Below are 20,175 nucleotides of genomic sequence, written 5' to 3'. Positions count from 1 at the left end.
AGAGTAACATTCAAAAAATGAAGATCATGGCATCCTTTCTCATCAATTTATGGCAAATAGATGTGGATACAATGAAAACAGTGACATACTTTCTTTTCCTGGGCTTCAAAATCACTGCAGATGGTGACTGCACCCATGAAATTAAAAGATGCTTGCTCCTTGGAAGAAAAGCTATGAGCAACCTAGACAGCATATTAAAAAACAGAGACATTACTTTGCCAACAAAGGTCCACCTAGCCAAAGTTATGGTTTTTCCAGTAGTCATGTATGGATGTGAGAGTTGGATTGTGAAGAAAGCTGAGCGCTGAAGAATTGATACTTTTGAACTGTGTGCTGTTGGAGAAGACCTTTGAGAGTCCCCTGGACTGCAAGGACATCAGACTAGTCCATCCTAAAGGAAATCAGCCCTGAATATTCATTGGAAGGACTGATGCTGAAGCTGAAACGTCAATACTTTGGCTACCTGCTGTGAAGAGTCGACTGATTGGAAAAGACCCTGATGCTGGGAAAGATTGAAGGCAGGAGGAGAAGGAGACAACAGAGGATGAGATGAGTGTATGGCATCATTGACTCAATGGATATGAGTCTGTTCAAGCTCTGGGAGTTGGTGGTGGACAGGGAGGCCTGGTGTGCTGCAGTCCATGGGTCACAAAGAGTCTGACGCAACTGAGCAAATGAACAATATATGTGGTGGAGAGTTTATACATGAATTAATCCAACCTCTCAAAGTTCTTTTGAAGTCAGCATTACTCCTCATTTCACCAATATGGAAAATAAATTTCAACAGATTAAGTAACACACACACAAGGCCATACTATTACTAAAGCAAATATGAGTCTCAAATCCAAGTGTTCAGATTGAATAATAATTCTTTTTGCTCCCTGCAGATTTCCAAATGATTTTTTTTTTATAAGGAAACAGAAGTTTGCTGAGAATTGTTATTAATGATGAACTGGGGGACTTCCCGGTGTCATGTGTTAAGTGGAGAAGTCGAGTCACTTTTATTGGTAGCCCAGAGCCAGAGATCTTTTCCCAGCAGGACAAGGCCTCCCATTTTAACCAGCAGTCAGACTGGCAGCCAGAAGGTCTAATCTATATTGTTAATAAGCTTTAATTGGATTTATAGTGCTTTATTAATGTAAAAATTCATAAAAGTATCAATGACACACGTTTGTGCTTACTACACAGAATTAATAAACGCAGCCTTTTGACTTATTTGCTTTCCTGTGTATATACAGGTAAAACCTGAGTCCCTTATGCTTTCTTCATAATCTTATATTCTCCCCCACTTTCCCCAGAAGCAATCAGTCACGAATCAACTTCTGTTGGTCTCTATTTTAATTATAGGTATAGATTTCAAAATACAGGAAATTGCTTTATGTATTTCCAATTTAGGTAAATGGTAGCATGGCATATATACTGTTCTAGAATTTCTAATCTCCCCTCAAACCTGCTCTATTTTAAATCCATGCATACCAGGTTCGATGCACGATACTGGATGCTTGCGGCTGGTGCACTGAGATGACCCAGAGGGATGGAATGGGGAGGGAGGAGGGAGGAGGGTTCAGGATGGGGAACACATGTATACCTGTGGCAGATTCATTTTGATATTTAGCAAAACTAATACAATTATGTAAAGTTTAAAAATAAAATTAAAAAAATAAATAAATAAATAAATCCATGCATACAATTACACATAACATTTACATCGTTTGTTTGAACTATAGATAACACATATATTTAAATCGTTTGCTTTAAGTCCACAGTATGAATGTACCTCAACTGACAAATCCATTTCCTTCTGAATAAGGTACTTGGGTTGATTCATTTTTTCACTGCTATAAACAATGAGGCTATGAACTTTCAAATACATGTTTTCTTATAAACTTTGGCCCATTTTTATTTAATTGTGTCTGTTTTTTAAATTTTATTAATCAGTTACTTGAATGTTTAAAATGCTAATCTTGCTTTTTTATATCTGTTCAAAATACATTTCATTGGTCATTTGTTATTTATTGCAATTTGTTTACTGTACCTTATCACATGGAAAATTTCAATTTTGATATAATGTAATTTGTTAACTTTTTCTATGAAGTTCACCTTTTGAATCTTGCTCAAAAAATCCTTTTAAATCACAGGACATAAAGATATTCTACTATTGGAACAGTGGTGTTTTTGAAATTTCATATAAAATTACTTTTAGACACAGCACATTCTGTCTTGTTCACTGCAAACCCCAGCAGGGGTTGGTTTATCATACCTAGTCAATTTAACACATTTCTCCTTAGGTACATGATGTTGTAACCTGTGGATTACAAAGAATAAGGTTCCACAAACTAGATTTCTCAGACTTGGGGTTTTTTTAGTTAAATTATGATTATAGCTGTACAACCCCAGTCTAGGTTTCCATGGAAATGAAGCCTTGATAGAATTCATTCTGGGAGACTGACAGCCTCTATTAAGTATAATTTAAGTGTTGCAAAGGTGCACTCCAATGTAGAGAAGCTGAATAATTTAGTTTATTACCTGCCTATAACAAGCTTTACAGGCATTTTTGTTTCCTATCTTTATATGTCAAACTAATGAATGTTAACCCTGTTGTGTGTGGCCCTTAGATGCTGGACTGGAGATTAGCAAGTGCACATTTTATCCTGGCTATGACACTGATGCTCTGGAGCTCAGGAAAAGTGTTCCCAGTGGGTGTCACAACAGAGGTAATGGAAACTACGGGCCATGTTTTTTAATGAACTTAAATCATTTTTCCTAAGGTCAGTAGTAGGTGCTGCTGACAAATACGGAGACGTTTCAATAACACAAAAATCAAGTAAATAGACCTTTCTTCCTATGCTGTGTCCTCACAATGGATTCAGAGAAAACCTGGTATATAAATCTTTAAAAGAAAAAAAAAAACTGTAAGTAACAACAAAGATTAGTATTCCATAAACCAAAAACTTTAGGAGAAAATTCATTATAATTTCAGCCATATACATATATAATTGAATTATATAAAGATGAAGTGCTTTTATGTGAAATTTAAAGTTGTTTACATGTCAGGATTTGAGTCACTTGGGCAAAATTTTATCACACTATAAATATTTTCTTGCTGCCAGTACTAAACTACAAAGGAAAAGAAATGTAAGGACATCCTGACACAGAGAAAGGTTAACTTGGATCATTTGATCTTAAGAGAAATATGCATTCTTTGTACTTTCTTACATAGCATGAAGTGAGAATCTGAAACGCATTTTACTGAAGGGCAAGTTTTATAAAAGGTTTGTGCCTTTTTTCTGGAGGATTAGGAATATCTTTAAAACGAAAGAAAACTTGACTTTGTATGTATATCAGTAGGAAGAATTAACACATATTTTTTGGAGGACCCTCAGAGATAATAAAAGATCTCTTAACTTTGCCCTTTGATTTTTCTCTTGATCTTCATAATTTCTTTCTCATGATTATTCCCTCTTTAGTTTCTATGCTTTCAAGCTTATGTAGGGAAGTAATTGAAGTTAAGATTTTTTAAAAGGAGTTCTGGAGTTTGCACTGTAAGTAACAAAGGATTATACAGATTTTTAATTTTTTTATATGATGAAAGTAGTGTTTGGAGATAATTTACTTCATGGCAGTACTCAGGACAGAATAGAAAAGAGGCAGAGAGAGGGAACAAATAAATTATATGAGGATTCAGAGTGTGCACTGAGTGAAGAGGTCGTTGCTGTTGTTCAGTTGCTGAGTCGTGTCCGATTCTTGAGACCCCATGAACTACAGCATACGAGGCTCCCTTGTCCTTCACTGTCTCTCAGAGTTTGCTCAAATTCTTGTCCATTGAGCTGGGGATTATATCTAACCGTCTCATCCTCTGCTGCCAAGAGGATCTGATGTCAATCACTCCTGATAGGAATCAGAAAGAGCAGGGCAAGAGGAGTTTTCCAAGAAGAACTAGCCATATTTAGAGCAGATTTGACTTGTTTAAGAAAGAAGTTCAACGGCCATTAGTATCAAGAGCTTTGAGGCAGACTGCAAGTATTCCAAAAGAAAAATGTTTGAGTCGACGATGAAAAGGTTTAGAAAGTGCTACTCTTTCATTTTATTGCAGAAAAAAATGAACGGAAGAGAAAGAGAATGAGATAAACAATTCAAAAACAAAGATAGGATGTGAAAAAAGATAAGTCCTGCTCACACCAAGAGTCAGGCTGTAGTTAATGTTTCTTCTCAAAGGGGAATATTCTCAAACTCTTAGGAAAGAAGTTATATCCCCTGGACTACAGAATGACTCCAGATTGTTAATAGGAGCATTTTTTTTAAATGTTGTGATTGAGCCTGAGAAAGGAAGATAGACTTCATAAACCAGACACTTACACACTTTTATGACTTGGATGGACTACCAAATGGCAGTGTGTGTAAATAAACAAATAAGAAATCTGACATGGGACAATAAAATCCTTGGGATAGCTCTGACTCGCCCTAGATACTGATTTCTATTTGTTAGTAAATCACACTGGTAGAGATGGTAAGCTCCCTCAAAGCACAGATTGGATTTTTCTTATTTTTGTATCTCTTTGGTCAAATACAGGACCTGCATAGTGGATGTTTAGTGGTTTGAATGAATGAATCAGTAGTGAAAAGAAAACAGCAAGAGGTTTATATTTTTTCAGAATTCATTCAATAAATATTCATCAGAAATGTACTAATTAGTGCAATAATAATGAGAAAAATACTGAAATAGGGAATGAATAGCACAAACAAAAAGCTGATTAGACATAGTCTTTGACTTCAAGTTACTCACAATTTAATATGCAACATACATATGTTTTAGTTAATATAATACAAGGGAAAATGTAATAATTGTAGAGATGGAAGAAGTATAGATAAAATGCTATTAGAGTAATAAGAATGCAGTTGTTACTGGGAAAGAATCTGAAAGAATAATTAGTTAATATACTAAATTTTAGAGGCAGGTCTGGAGTTTATCCTTTCTTTCTTTGTATATATATGTATGTGTGTGTTATTTTCATTTCTTTTGGATAAGCTTCAACCCTATGTGTTTTTCTCCTCAAAAGTCTTTCTCTCTGGATCATAGCTCTGCGAGAAACCAAGTTTCGTGACATGTCAGCTGAAAAATAGTAAAATCCAAATATAGATAGATGATTGTATGCATACTCTTTCTCTTAATGAATGGACTCACCTTTCTTGCCCAATAGGCCTTTGATTCTGGAGTCTTAGGTGTTCAGTCATCACCCACAGTCAGAGAAGAGAAGTCGGCCACTGACCTGGCAGCAAAACTCTTACTTCTTGATGAACTTGTGTCTCTGGAGAATGACGTGATTGAAACAAAGAAGAAAAGAAGCTTCTCTGGGTTTGGTTCTCCCCTGGACAGACTCTCAGCTGGCTCTGTAAGTCATAAAGGTAAACAGAGGTAAGTGCATTCTTGGAGAAGGAACATTTTCATTTTTTAATTTCTCCACACTGGGTTGAAAAACAGGGAGAATTCTACCTAGAAAAAAGTACAATGAAAGTCTTGTAGGTAAACAGATTTGAAAGTATCTTAGCCCATTTCTGAATTTAAAGGCATCATTTTGGAAATAAAGTTTGGGAAGCAAAATGACTGCCATTTTTGAATTATCAAAGTACTTAAAATTGAATTTGCCACTAATATGCACTAATATGTTTGTCAAAATATTTTCTGAAGAAGATTCTGTTGCATGTAGATATAAAGTAATTATTACTAAAGACATACAGCATTTGGGAGGTAAGAGCAGAAGTATATACTGTGAGATAAATGTTCCAGTCAATTAAGTTTTCTCTTTAATAGAGGTAACTAGAATTCCATTTTTATTTTTACCCTTGTTACAAAGCTTTCCAAATGATATGACTAAGTCTCCTCTCCTATACCAAGAAGGTAGTGAAGATCTCTCAGGATCTAGAGTCAAAACAAATATGTCTATGTCAAATTTCTTATTATTTCTAGCCATGTGATTGGTATAAGGATTTTACACTCTGTGATCCTCAGCTTATTTATCTGGAAAGTGGGGATAATTACTTACTTCCATAAAAGTCAAATGAGAACTTTGCAAACTGTTAATTATTATAATAAAATTAAAGTAATTAAATCTCTCTTTAATCAGTGAGCAATTGTCAGTACTTTAAAGCAGTCATTCCAAACTTAATTCATTTTATACCTCTTCAAAATCTATTCCTTGTGCTGCTGCTGCTGCTGCTGCTAAGTTGCTTCAGTCTTGCCCCACTCCATGCGACCCCATAGACGGCAGCCCACCAGGCCCCTCTGTCCCTGGGATTCTCCAGGCAAGAATACTGGAGGGGGTTGCCATTTCCTTCTCCAATGCATGAAAGTGCTAGACTCTCCATATTAGCAGTGGCCCAAGAGACTACCCAGTTCCCATAGTCTGGAATTTGGGGAATATACTAGGATCACAGGATTTCTCACAGGATTCCTTTTGCTCACAGGATTCCTTTTCTTCACTTGAAACACTTCGTTTATCACTAAATTCTTTAAATCTTGTTTGTTTTATATGTTAAATATCTCCAAGATAGCCTTTCACATGAAGACTTTCCTAATTCTGGCCTAAATGATCTTTTCACCTTTTCTTTCTCCAGTCTTCCCTCATCTCTTCATCCACCACCATCCTCACTTTTTTAGATCACCAGTTGTATCTTTTACTACCAGAGGAATTATCTAACACTTCGTGAAAAGTTCCCATTGCTTACAAGATAAAAGCAAATTCCTTAGGAAATCCTGTGGAGAATTTCATTTACTGACACCTCATTTCTTCCTGCACTCATCTACACATCCTTTAGTCCAGTTTTCTTGGTCACTTGGAATTCTAGGACTTGTCACATTTGTTCCTGGTGAATGATTTTGCTTTCACTTTGATTTTCAACATACAGGATGCAATTGCTAGGCTTCTGTTCTGAAAGATTCTCAAAGCAACACTAGGAAATAAAATCACTCTGGGACTAGATTTATCCTACATATACTTGACAAAAATTTCACACCTGTATTTTGAAATTCAGATCCTATTTTAATTTAACAAATACAAGTTAGTTTCACTTATGTTCTAGGCACTGTGTTGGACTATGGTGGAAAAAAGTAGAAAAATATAATCTCTGTCCCTCAAATAAATCACATGCCAATTAAAAGCAGAAGTATTTTTAACCAATTATAACACAAAGCAAGAAGAGATACATTTAAAAGCAATTTATAAAGAAGAATATGGAAGAACAAAGGATAAGTGAAGAAAAGACTGTGCCTTCTAATAAACAGAATTTCTCTGATTCCTGGATCTTGTAGCAGTCTACAAAATAATTTGAAAATCAACATGTAAATGTTTATGTAAAACTTGTATATGAATTTATAATATAAATATATATATTATATATATAAATATAAATATATATAATCTACATAGAGGTTTCATCATAACAATTTCTTTAAGATATCAGGAGATATAATCTACCTAACATAGCTCAATTTATAGGCAATAAGGGGAAATTGGTGAACATTTAATATTCATTTAAACAGCATTTCACATTTGAAGGCTAAAAATAAACTATTACAACTGTTTAAAAGATTAGGGAATATTGTTCACATAAGTAGTACTTCCTGAGGAAGCTACTAGATGAATTTGTTCAGTCAAAATGACTCTAGAGTTATGCTCATAAGAACTGGTGCAAGCATAACTTTAGAATTAGAGTGTAATTAGAATTTAGTGTAATGATGGTTGCAAAACAAAAGAGTGCCATGTATTATAGTTATGCAGTCTGATAATATAGATATAGCAAAACATCAAGCAATTTAGGGACAGTAGTGAAAGCATATAAAATTTAGAGTAAGTTTTTGATTGCTTCATGGCTATTAACTGAGCATAAAAGGATATTACAACAAATAGTTGCTTGCAAACACAAAGAAGAAAAGGTGGAATTTTCTCTTTATAAAATTTGTACAGCTAAAGCAATGAAGAAACAATACACATAGTCGATGAGGTTGAAATTCTCCTTTATATAATTATTCCAGCTAATAAGTGAAGGAGGAATGATAGTATTAGAATGTCTCCATTTTGCAAACCCTAATGAAATGATGGCTCTAGACAATGATTGTCAATTTTCTGCTAGCATCACAAGAGAAAAAAGAGCAAGTCATGATACGCCCTATGTTGGACTAACTCAGTACTACTTATATAACAGAATTGCAAAAGAAAATTCTTGCCTCAAGTTCCACCTGCCAATTTTCAGGAAATATGAGAAGACAGAGAAATGACCAGAAACAATACAGGGAATCTGGGACTTCCCTGGCAGTCCAATAGTTAATAATATGCTTTGTAATGCAGAGTGTGCCGGTTCTATCCCTGGTCAGGGAGATAAGACTCCACCTGCCTTGCAGCCAAAAAAATAGTAAACATAAAACAGAAGCAATGTTGTAACAAATTGGTACATGACCCCAGATTTTAAATCTCTGTCTCAAGCATATGAAATGCATTATTTTATTTTCAGTTACTATAAAATATTCAGAAAAGAAAAAATTTTAAATCTGCTTTTGGAAAGGTCCATAAGAGATGGAAATGGAAGAATGAATGAACACCTAGAGAAAAATAAAAAAGAAAACAAGCATAGAAAATAGGACAAAGTCTATGTCAGATCATAATAAAATGAAGCAAAGAATCATCTGTTGTTTCCTATTTTATATTATATTCAATATTTATTCCACCTGATTATGATATTAGCTTCATTTTCAATTGAATGTGCAAGTTACTTTAATTCTCAGAGCAGGGTTATCTCAACTTTGCTTTGAAATCCAAACTATTTTCTCCATTCAGTTCACTTGTTTAAAGCCTGAAGAGGCCACTCAGTTTATGAAAAATAAGAGGAAGTAGCTTCCACAACTTCCCTAGCAAAATAATAGCTACTATTTGAATGACCTTTAATATTAGAAGATATTGGAATTTTTCTAAAAAGTGGTTTATCTCTCTTTTTCACACAAAACTGAAAATGCCTTGTAAAATATTAACAATAATACTACTTTATATTTGAATTTAATTAGGGTAAATATTTTCACAACTGTATTGTTCTAATTCTCCCATTAATATTTTGAGGTCAGGAAAGCAAGTAATATCATGGTGTCAGTCAGCGTTTCCACAGGAAACAGGCAGGACATTTGAAACAGGAAAATTTGAGAAGGGTTTAGACACAGCAAGACTATGAAATTCTGGAAGAGGCACATCATACCGTATGGCACAATAGCCCAGGAACCTGGTCTTTGAAGAGTCAGATTCCCTGGAGAAGCTATGACCTCCAGTTAAGAGGAAGTGAGCTTGCAAGGAGGGAGCAAGTGGAAAAGTATTCTGATTTCACTTCCTCTCTCCTTCCAGTCTCTTCTGCCAAGGTTGCCCATTGCCTGCCCCAGACCAAAGCCAGGGAGTACAGGAATGTTTGTGGGATCCAGAAAGGTTAATTTCCTGGACTGAAAAGGCAGAGAGTGTATCTGGAGAACAGATGAAAGTTACCCAGCACAGGTACATACATTCTACAGATTCAGGTCAATAAACACTTTGCTTTTAACATTGTTTCTATAATCACTTAATTGAAAGAGAAGGACTTTATAGAACATAAATAGAAAAGCAACTTTATTCCTCACCCACATGCATTCAAACACATTCAATAGGAGTTGTTATTTTCTATCTTTTGGGTAAAAACAAAAGAAGGTGCTATGACTCTGTGGGTCACATTGAAATAACAAAAAATTTTCTGATCACTTTTATTAGAAAAATAATCTTATTTCAGTAATCAAAATAACTATTCATATGTCTTAGCTGTTGTTCAGTCACTAAGTCCTGTCTGACTCTTTGCAACCCCATGAACAGCAGCATGCCAGGCTTCCCTGTCCTTCACTATCTCCCTGAGTTTGCTCAAGTCGGTGATGCCATCCAACCATCTCATCCTCTGTCACCGCCTTCTCCTTTTGCTCTCAGTCTTTCCCAGTATCAGGGTCTTTTCCAATGAGTCGACTCTTCACATCAGGTGGACAAAGTATTGCAGCTTCAGCAACAGTCTTAGACCAAACTGTAAGTATTAAAAATGTTTCTCCTTTTCAGGCTGGAAAGCTGCAGTGGGAAAGAGTTTATGTCAGTCTACCCTCACCCTTTCCCCTACCACTCTGGGCTGTAGAAGCAAAGTCTTACTTTATTGATACTATCATGACTTGCCTTTTATGTTCTCTGCCCTCAGTGAATGCTCAAAGCTGACTCCACACCATGGGCTCTTTTTCTGGGGTCACTGCATAACCACTGTGAACACTGACATAAATACCCTTGCCTCCAGCAATGCTTCTCTTTCAGCAGATCAGTTTTGCTCCTCACCTTCATCCTATTCGCTTGGTTTCTTCATTTGACACCACCATCACCAGCATCCTGCTGAGGCCACATCACCCATAACCCCTGGCCAAAAGCAGGGGAAGTTTCCTTTTATAATTAACCTAGGCCAACTCTACCCACATGCTTGCTCGACATCTGTTCCACAGAAAACCCACATCCTTGACTCTGGTCACTGAAAGTAAAGCTGTTGCTTATGTAACCATCTCTTCACTCTGGAATTGAGCCAATTCTCACAGCTTCCTGCCCTATAGATTTCAGTCTGTTCTATGAGGTCTACCCTGCTTTAAAGGGTATTTGTTGTTGTTTAGTTGCTCGGTCATGTCCAAGTGTTTTGCGTACCCATGAACTGCAGCCCCCAGGCTCCTCTGCCAAAGCATAGAGACTGACTGAGAAACAAGGTTTTCTTGAAGCCCTTTCTCCATATGAAAAAAGAGGGAAATGTCCCTGTTTTCCAGTAACTTGCTCCGGAGAAATTCTTATTTACCTCTTCAGTATCAATCTTTTTTTTTTTTTTTTTTTGGAAAAATAGTTTATAGCAACCTTCTTTACAAATACTGCATAACTCTAGCACTCTACTTTGGAATGCAAGAGGAAATACCATCCTTTATCCCCCTCAGTTTTTCTGGGCCACAGCCAAAACTGTGACAGAAAGAATCACATTTTAACGTTCCAATACACTGGGTTTTTAAAATTTCTAACACCCTAAGAAAATATTATCCCCTATTTATTGGTATATTTTCACAGATATAAAGTGACTTCCTGGCTATAATCTAGCTAGAAAGCCAGGTTCTTGAACCTCAAGTCCAATGACTTTCTAGAGAAACAAACTGCTTATGATAAAGAAATTAAATTATGTGTGAATAAGGCACTTGTCCAAGGCCAGAAAAAGTGAGATTCACTTAGAATGACTACATTAAATAAATCATTTTGGAAAAACTGTACCAATGATACATATGATTCTATCCTAAGCCAGACATAAAGTTTAAATTAAATTGAGAATAGCAATTCCAACTTCAATTTTTCAGACACAATTGCTCTTCTTGACCAAAGATTAAAGGTGAAAAATCCTAAGATTTCACCTTTTTAATTCATTGTAAAACAATGCCACAGACTAAGGCGAATCCAGTTACTCCATGAGTTTTTACTTCTTTCCAGCTTTTAATTGTTAATGTCTAAAGCAGATAGTTCAAAATGGGCTCCATTCCATGGTGAAGAACACAGAGAAAGAACTCAGAATGTGATGCCCTATTTTCATGTTTCCTTCTTTATATTCAAAAGTCTGTCTGTTCTATAGGAAATGCCCTTGAGCATTGATCTTGGGCCATTTTTCCCAATAATTGTTCTTTATTGCTTGCCTCTTACACCCCAACTCAGGTCCATGAAAAGAAACAGTTCCTTTACCTTTTACTTCTAACCTAACTCATGCATGAAGGTTTAAAACTTTCCCCCAAAAGGGATAATGCTTAATTCCATATATGGGTTTTGAAATGTACATTATCCACTCCCCACAAAAGAAAATTATAGAAGACATTTTTGTGTAAATTCATTTGCTGGATAGAAATTCCAAGTGTCATTAGTCCCTAAAAGAGGCTCATGAGCCAAGTAAATGAAAATCCTTTCCGCCTAGTCCTACAGATCTACAGTAGCTTCCAAATCAGGCATGTCTGATTTGGAACCCTTTAAATCTTGCTATTTAATTCCAGAGCTCTTGGTTTATTTCTGAATGCCTGTTAATATGGCCCATTTGGGGGATAATATTTCAGAAGCTGACATTATGCCTAGTCAGCACCATCATCAAAAATTTAATAGAATCTACTCAAGATTGAATTACCACTTTTGAGGTAGAACTCCAAAAGTCGTAAGTCAACTGTGTGCTAATGAAGTAGCAGTTTCTTTCATCATTCCAAACATATCCCATTTATTAAGTCATATTTTCCAGCCTCATGTTTCCAAGTAGAGGAACTCCAGTTAGAAAAATACTGACCCCAAGCATTAATCCTTTATTCATTCTTTCCCAAAGGAGAAGAAATCATGCACCAGATAGGTTAATTTGGGAGGAAGAGTTGAGCATGTTCAGCTTATCCTCTTTCTTCTTGTTTTTACTTGATAATTAGGACTAATTGTGTAAATCAGTCTAATCCTCAGAGGAAATGTAGGAAAGTCATTTAAATGCAAATTGAAGTCTTATTCTACATTCAGCTTAAACAAAATGACGTTTTGATTTCTATGCATTGATCATTCATATCATTTCTACTTTGTGTCTAAAGGTGGACTCAGAAAAAAAAAAAGGGCATTATGTACTGGTCCCTAAAAATTACATCATCACTCAGACTTGTGTGGTCTTTCATCAGAACATTCTGGAATTTGAATTTGAAAACCCAGTTGTCTCTTTTAAATTTAAAAATCCTTTTAAAAATTAACCTTTCATTTATTCTCATTTTTTACAGGCCCTTGCTGAGTCTCCTTCATATTAGTCTGTCTCATATGTTAGTTTTTCTAAGCTCTTATATTTATATCTAACTTCCTATGTCATTTATTAATTCTATAATTTTAAATTGTGATAAACAAGATTGCAGGACTCGGGGGTCACCGTTTGTTTTATTGTTTTCATATGTTCCATAAGTTCCTCCTGGAACCCTCAAATTTGGCTATGATCTCTTCTCTTGTGGAATCCCACAGCCCTTTGAGTCTTACTGTATTAGGTGTCTACAGTGCTATGCAAGCAAGTTACCCAAATACAGCAGCTTAAGACAAAAAGGAAATGGCAACCCACTCCAGTATTCTTGCCTAGGGAATCTCATGGACAGAGGAGCCTGGTGGCTACAGTCCATGGGGTCAAAAAGAGTTGGACATGACTCAGTGACTGAGCAGCAGCAGCAAGACAATAATACACATTTATGTTCTCACTCGGTTTTTGTGCATCACAAATCTAGGAAAAGTTTGCCTGAGTGATTCTGGCTTAGGGTCTGTCCCAAGGTTACAGTGAAGAAGCTGACCAGGATTGCAATAATCTGAAGGCTGCATGGGGCCTGGGGATCTCCATTTCCAAAATGGCCCACTCACAAGGCTAATGGCAGGAAGTCTCAGGCCCTTGCTAGCTCTTGGCAGGAAGCCTTAGGTCCTTGTCATGTAAACCTCTCTGAAGGACCGTAGGATGGCCTTAGAAAATGGCAAGTGATTTCCCCTGGAGTGAGACATCCAACAAAGCAAGGCAGAAGCTGCAGCATTTTTCATTACTTAGCTCTAGAAATCATTTCCACAATATGCTATTGATGACAGAGGTCTGTCTTGTTCAATGTGGAAGGAGACTGCATTATAGTAGAATTATGGGAGTTTATCTTGGAGCATGGCTACTATATGCACCTAAACTTTAAAGTATACATATTTAATTCTGTGTTTTATTAATTTAAATTATTGAACTATTTACTTGGCCACACCACACAGCATGCAGGGTCTTAGTTCTCCCACCAGGGAGCTAAGTGGAACCTTGGCGTCTTAACCACTGGACTGCCAGGGAAGTCCCAATTACTGAACTATTTAAATGAGCATCCTCTGTTAGCCATTACTGTATTTTCCCTTTCTGCTGTTACTCAATGTTGGTGGAGCTATATGCCCTTCTTGAAAGAGTCCAGATATTTTATTGTCCTTTTAAGATGTAGCAGCAAATCATTGTTTTGTGAGAACACTCTCTCCACTAAACTTAATTCCTGTTTCTTTCTCTGAAACTCAAAACTTTAAGCAGAATCAATAAAAGTTGTTGTGTATCCTACAATTGGTGAGAAAAAATGATTACGTTAACATGAAACAACTGTTAAAATTAAATAAGTATCTGTTCACAAAATAAGCCTTAACATTTTTAAAGGCTTGGTTTTCATACAGAACATAGTCTCAGAGCATGAAACAATTAAATAAATAACAAAATAATACCTAAGAAAGAAGGTATAGCTCTCAATTCATTTCATGAGATTAGCATTATTTGGACACCAAAACCATGTGTGTAAAAGAGTAAGAGTAAAGTAAGTAAAAAGAGTAAGAAAAGAAAATTACAATATAACTTCATCAATAATTACAGATATAAATTTACTGGCAAAATTAAAAGTCTACAATGCAAAGGCTGGCACAGATTTGAAACAATAAAAATTGTCATACATTGCTCTCTGGTGTGTAAATAGGTACCGTTTTGAAAAACAGTATGGCATTATATAATAAAATTAAGTATAAGAATAGCTAGCAATTCTACTAAGAATTTACTATATAGAAATCCTCAAATGTACATTAAAGGCATGTAAATGAAAAAAATTAGCTGAACAGTATATAACAATAATAACAAAAAAAGGAAATACCTCAAATTACTATCAGTAAAATGTGTTAATAAGTTGTTGCATATTTATTATCCATACAATGAAATACTATACAACAGTGAACATAAAAGAACTATATCTACACAAGTCAACATGGACAAATCTGAAAACATGAAACATATTTTTTAAAAGAAGTAAAGAAGAATTCACACATCATTTCTTTCAAATAAAATTCTAGAACCATCTGAACTAACCAAGAGAGTTTTGAAGAATACATATAGATTACAAAGAAAATCAAGGGAAGTATTAGATAAAAATTCATCCTTCAGATTACCTCTGTGACCAAATTATGGGGGGGAATCAATTTGGGAGGAAGAACACTGAGGACTTCTAAGTAATGGTAATATTTTATTTCTTAGTTTGGTGCTATCAATAAGGATGTTTGTTTTATTTTTTAAAACTGAACATAGATAAATTTATAGACTCTTTGATATGTGTGATTCTGAACAAAAAGTATAAATACAAGCTTTCCAACAGTTGTTTTAGAATGGTGAACATCTTTAGAAATTGAATTATCAAAGAATATAAATGACTTGCTGCTGCTACTGCTAAGTCGCTTCAGTCGTGTCCGACTCTGTGAGACCCCATAGACAGCAGCCCATCAGGCTCCCCCGTCCCTTGGATTCTCCAGCCAAGAACACTGGAGTGGGTTGCCATTTCCTTCTCTAATGCAAGAAAGTGAAAAGTGAAAGTGAAGTTGCTCAGTCGTGTCCGACTCTTAGCGACTTCATGGACTGCAGCCCACCAGGCTCTTCCATCCATGGGATTTTCCAGGCAAGAGTACTGGAGTGGGGTGCCATTGCCTTCTCCGATAAATGACTTAGGCTGTCTATATTTTAGTGTGAAGTTTAAAGTTATATTTAAAATAATCCATCCTCATTTATTACTTTGCTCTATATTCTGTATCCTTAAACTACTTTCAGAATATTTTAGAATGGAAAAGATAGACTGTTTTCAATGAATATATAAGCCATGTCATTCCATTATTTTGTCACAAGAGGGACTAGATAGTTAAAAAGTATGGCTTTCCCTTTTGGTCTTAAGAATATTTTTCTGTGTTAGCATTTGTTTCACACACTCTGTATTCATGTCAGTGTATGTGCTGAAGAGTGTAATATTGTTTTACATATTTCATATCAGCAAAAATGTTAAGATAAATGTTAGCTTGCCACTTTGCTTCTGAATTGATAGAAAAGTATATACAAATTATTTGACTTAGCTATTCTCATTTTTGGTAAGTAGAAGAAATAAATAGAATGCAAGCCAATATCTCCTGATTTCTAATACTTTTTGGATCAAATCTGGGGAAAGAAGGGAAGGAAAGAACAGGGACTGAGGGAAGATAGAAGGAGAAAGAGTTTATTTTCTTTTTATCACACCATTGTGTGTTTTAGTCACTCAGTAGTGTCTCCTTGTGACCCTATGGGGTGTAGTTCACCAGGGTCCTCCTTCCATGCAATTTTCCAGGCAAGAATACTGGAGTGGGTAGCCATTTCCTTCTCCAGGGAATCTTCCTGACCTAAGGATCAAACCTGGGTCTCCTGCATTGCAGGCAGACTCTTTACTGTCTGAGCCACCAGGAAAGCCTGTAGCACCCTCCCATCTACTTGAGCAGGAAAAGTAGATTAACTATAGTACAGAAAGAAAAAAATGCTATTTTCATTTATTTTACTTTCACTTTGAAAGTATATATCGGTAATACGCACCCATACATGTTCTGTTCTAATTTATAATAATGCATGAAACCAAACCATCATGCTATTGCATTGTGCTGTGCTGTGATCACTCGTGTTGACTCTGCGGCCCCATGGACTTCAGCTCGCCAGGCTCCTCTGTCCATGGAATTCTCCAGGCAAGAATACTGGAGTGGGTTGCCATTTCCAACTCCAGGGGATCTTCCCCACCCAGGGATCGAACCCACCCCTCTTGCATCTTCTGCACTGGCAGGCAGATTCTTTACCACTGAGCCACCTGGGAAGCCCTGAAACCATCACACTTCTTTAGAAAAGTAAAAGGATTATTTCTGGTGACAGTATCCACTCCACAGAAGCTTTCAGAGGTCAGCTCACATGTGGGCCACTACTCTTTCCCCAGCTGCCATTTCCTTTCTCTTCTCATCAGTCCTTTAAACACCTGGAAGTGCTGGTTTCTCACTTCCTCCTCTATCGTCTGGGACTTCCCCAGAGCATTCTTCTCTATCCCAGGATGGCTTCTACCTCATCTCTTCCCCGGAGTTATAATGGGAGTTGTTCATGAAGGAATTTGAGGACTCAGGGAATAAAAATCACATATGCTTCATGTTTTTAGGTATTAGCTGTAATACACTCAGACATCAACCCTAAATCATACAAACAAACATGTTCAGTTTTTTATTGCTGTGGTAATGAATTAACACAAACATCTGGGTTTAAAAACCCACAAATTTATGTATTATCTTACAACTGTTTAGGTCAGAAGGGCAGTATATTGTCTTATTCAGTCGCTCAGTTGTGTCCGACTCTTTTGAGACGCCATCGACTGTAGCCTGCAAGGCTCCTCTGTCCATGGAATTTTCCAGGCAAGAATACCTGAGTGGGTTGGCATTTCCTCCTCCAGGGGATCTTCCCAACCCAGGGATTGAACCCACATCTCTTGCATCTCTTATACTGGCATTTGAATTCTCTACCACTTTTCCACCTGGGAAGCCTTTATAGATGATGTAGTTTTAGTGTTTAAATTATGTAGTCTAATACTGACAATATAATGCAAGTAATTAGAAAGAACCAAAAAAAAAAAAAAAAACTGTTGAAAATGCTCTGAAACAAATCTTGAAACTCTTTAAGCTGTTGAATATTGACAAAGTTGTCTTGAGAGGCAATTAGATCTTCTTCATTGAAATTTTCAAGTGATAAGCTGTATCATCACTGATCAAAAGTTGGAGTTGATATTCTTATGTTTGGTGCAAGAATTAACATTAAGACTCTTTGCTATTCAAAAATATTTGATTTCTGGTAATGTTCTATTTCTTGATCTGGGTAGTAATTGTGTTTATAATCTGTGTATATCTCATATTGTTCACTTACAAAATATCCTATTTTCTGTATGCATATTATGTCAATAAAAAGTCCAACAAATCTATTAAGTCAATTCCCCTTAGGTGTGAGACAAGTCACTTACTTAAATGCTTTATTAGTTTCTCCCTATTTCTATCTTTCTTAAGAAGATAAAAACGTCTTTAAAATCCAAGGCCAGTGAAAGTTATGCATTCACAGCTCTGGGACCTTTCCTGTTAGCATTTTGACTTGATAGAACTAAGTAATGGCAATAACAAATCAAATTAAAATGTGTCTTTTTAAAGAGATAATTCATAAAACACACAAATTGTAAGGCCTCTTGTAGAATTTTTTACTTTATTTTAATAATGAAGTTTTTTTTTCCCCCCAAACAATATTTGAACATATATAACAAATATAGACTATCACACACAAAGCTGCTCTAGGTAAAACCTGAGTGAAGACCTGAGGGGCACACTTACTCCATATCCAGTCTTGGCTTCAGGGTCTGCCCCTCTTCCACCACCATCCTTCCCCAGGAAAACCATTGTAAGGAAGAGGTTAGGGTAAACCACTGACCTGGTGCAACCTCCCTCAAGTGACAGAGGAACACACCAAAATCTGAAGAGGGGAAAGGGACTTACCCAAACTAAGCACTTATCAGATTGGTATGCTGGTAAGATCTTGTTTTTCATCTGGCTATTTGATTTTGAATAAGTCATTTAATTTCTCTAAGCCTCCATGTCCTCAGATGTAAAGTGGAAGTGGGCATACCTACTTCAACAGATGTCCAAAAGATAAGAGATAGTGTCTGACACATAATGGGTGCTGATGAATAAGAACTACTAGTCATTCCTACTCCAGAAGAAAGCCCCCAAGTCTGCGGGAAATAAAAGAGCAAAACTAATTGGACATTAGCTTAAATATGTTATTTTTGGTTTATTTCAGGAAAGTAGTAGATCATCCAAAAAGGCGATTTGGTATCCCTATGGATCGGATTGGAAGAAACAGGCTTTCAAATTCCAGAGGCTAATGGATTCCAATCGTGAGTAAAATTTGAAGAAATAACAATACCTGCAAGCTTTGATTAATATTTCAAAGTGGGCTAATTGATCCATCTTGGTTTATAAATCCCCCTTTGTATCTCTTGGCTTAAAACTCAGTTTTTCAAACATTTCTGTACTTGATTAGCATATTGATGTTAAATAATTTAAATGACGTTAAAAAACAATGCCTAGACCTACTTTGCCCTAAAAAGACTTATTCTCACAAACTTGCATATTGAATATTAATATGCAAACAAAGATTCAAGTCCTAATTATCATTAAATCATTTTCATAAATATAAATAAACATGTAGCAATCCCTCTATTATTAAGAAGACACATTCTGGTGATATACATCTTGTTGCTCATAACTAAACTACCCAATTCTCATCATGAACCAGGAGAGAAAATTATATCGCAGAAAGGGTATCAGGCATGAAATCAGGACATGTAATCCAAATCCTGGTCTGTCAGTCATTATCTCATTTCCATCAAAATAATTTATTTCTCTGCAGCTTGTACATTTAGATAATAACATTAAGGGTGTTGTGAAGATTAAATTAGATGCCTGTACTAATTCTAAATTTTATTAGACACACAGTATGTGCAAGTGAGAAGAGCTTATATTACAGTTCTGAAAATTAACTCTATGCTGAGCCCTATACTTAGTTTTATTAACTCATCATGTTCCATAAAGTAAGTACTATTACTATTCCACTATCTTGAAAAGTAGTACAGTATAAGGGGTAAAATACCAGGTGGACGGGTCCGGTTTTGTGGATCATATCCTAGGTCATCTATCTATTCTCTGTGGCAACTTGCTTAAATTCTGAAATCCTCCTTCATAAAATGAGGATAATAATAATTTCAACCACATTGCATTGTCCTGAGGATAAATGAATTGGTATACATTAAGCACCTAGAATTATGCTCAATAATAATTATTATTATTGTACAAGTAAGTGGAAAGCTTATATTAATTAACTCACAATGCCCCACAGCTAGTAAGTGATACAAGTAGAATTCAATTCCAGAAAGCTTAAATCATTAGCTTATATTTTAAATGTATTTAATTGTACATATTATATGTTTTAAACAGTAAATATTTTTTGGACACACAATCTAGGCACTCCCAATAAGGCTTACAGAGAGGGTGCATCCTATCTCCCAAACATATTAAGACAGCTCAGAACTGTTTTGACAATTTCAGACTACAGAGAGAAAACTCTGCTTTTTGCTTTTCTCAAGATAATACTCAGACCAATGATGAAGAGGCCCAGAAGCATCACATTAACCTTGACCCTCTTAATTTGTCATGCTGTTTTGCCTCCTCATCAAATAGTGTCAATCACAAT

At 35.8% G+C, this 20,175-nt stretch overlaps 1 protein-coding gene across 1 annotated transcript; it reads left to right on the top strand.

Annotated features, from left to right (window-relative positions):
- The first annotated feature begins 2,615 nt into the window (after positions 1–2,615).
- Positions 2,616–18,808, top strand: OSTN (osteocrin). Its single transcript, XM_055570304.1, has 3 exons — positions 2,616–2,714; positions 5,199–5,413; positions 18,724–18,808. The coding sequence occupies exons 1-3, from the start codon at positions 2,616–2,618 to the stop codon at positions 18,806–18,808; spliced, it is 399 nt and encodes a 132-aa protein (XP_055426279.1).
- The last annotated feature ends 1,367 nt before the right edge of the window (positions 18,809–20,175 follow it).

The sequence above is a fragment of the Bubalus kerabau genome, chromosome 2 (genome assembly GCF_029407905.1).
Source record: "Bubalus kerabau isolate K-KA32 ecotype Philippines breed swamp buffalo chromosome 2, PCC_UOA_SB_1v2, whole genome shotgun sequence".
Lineage (NCBI taxonomy): Eukaryota > Metazoa > Chordata > Mammalia > Artiodactyla > Bovidae > Bubalus > Bubalus kerabau.
The sequence above is the reverse complement of the archived record's forward strand: the minus strand, read 5'-3'. Positions and strand labels throughout refer to the sequence as shown.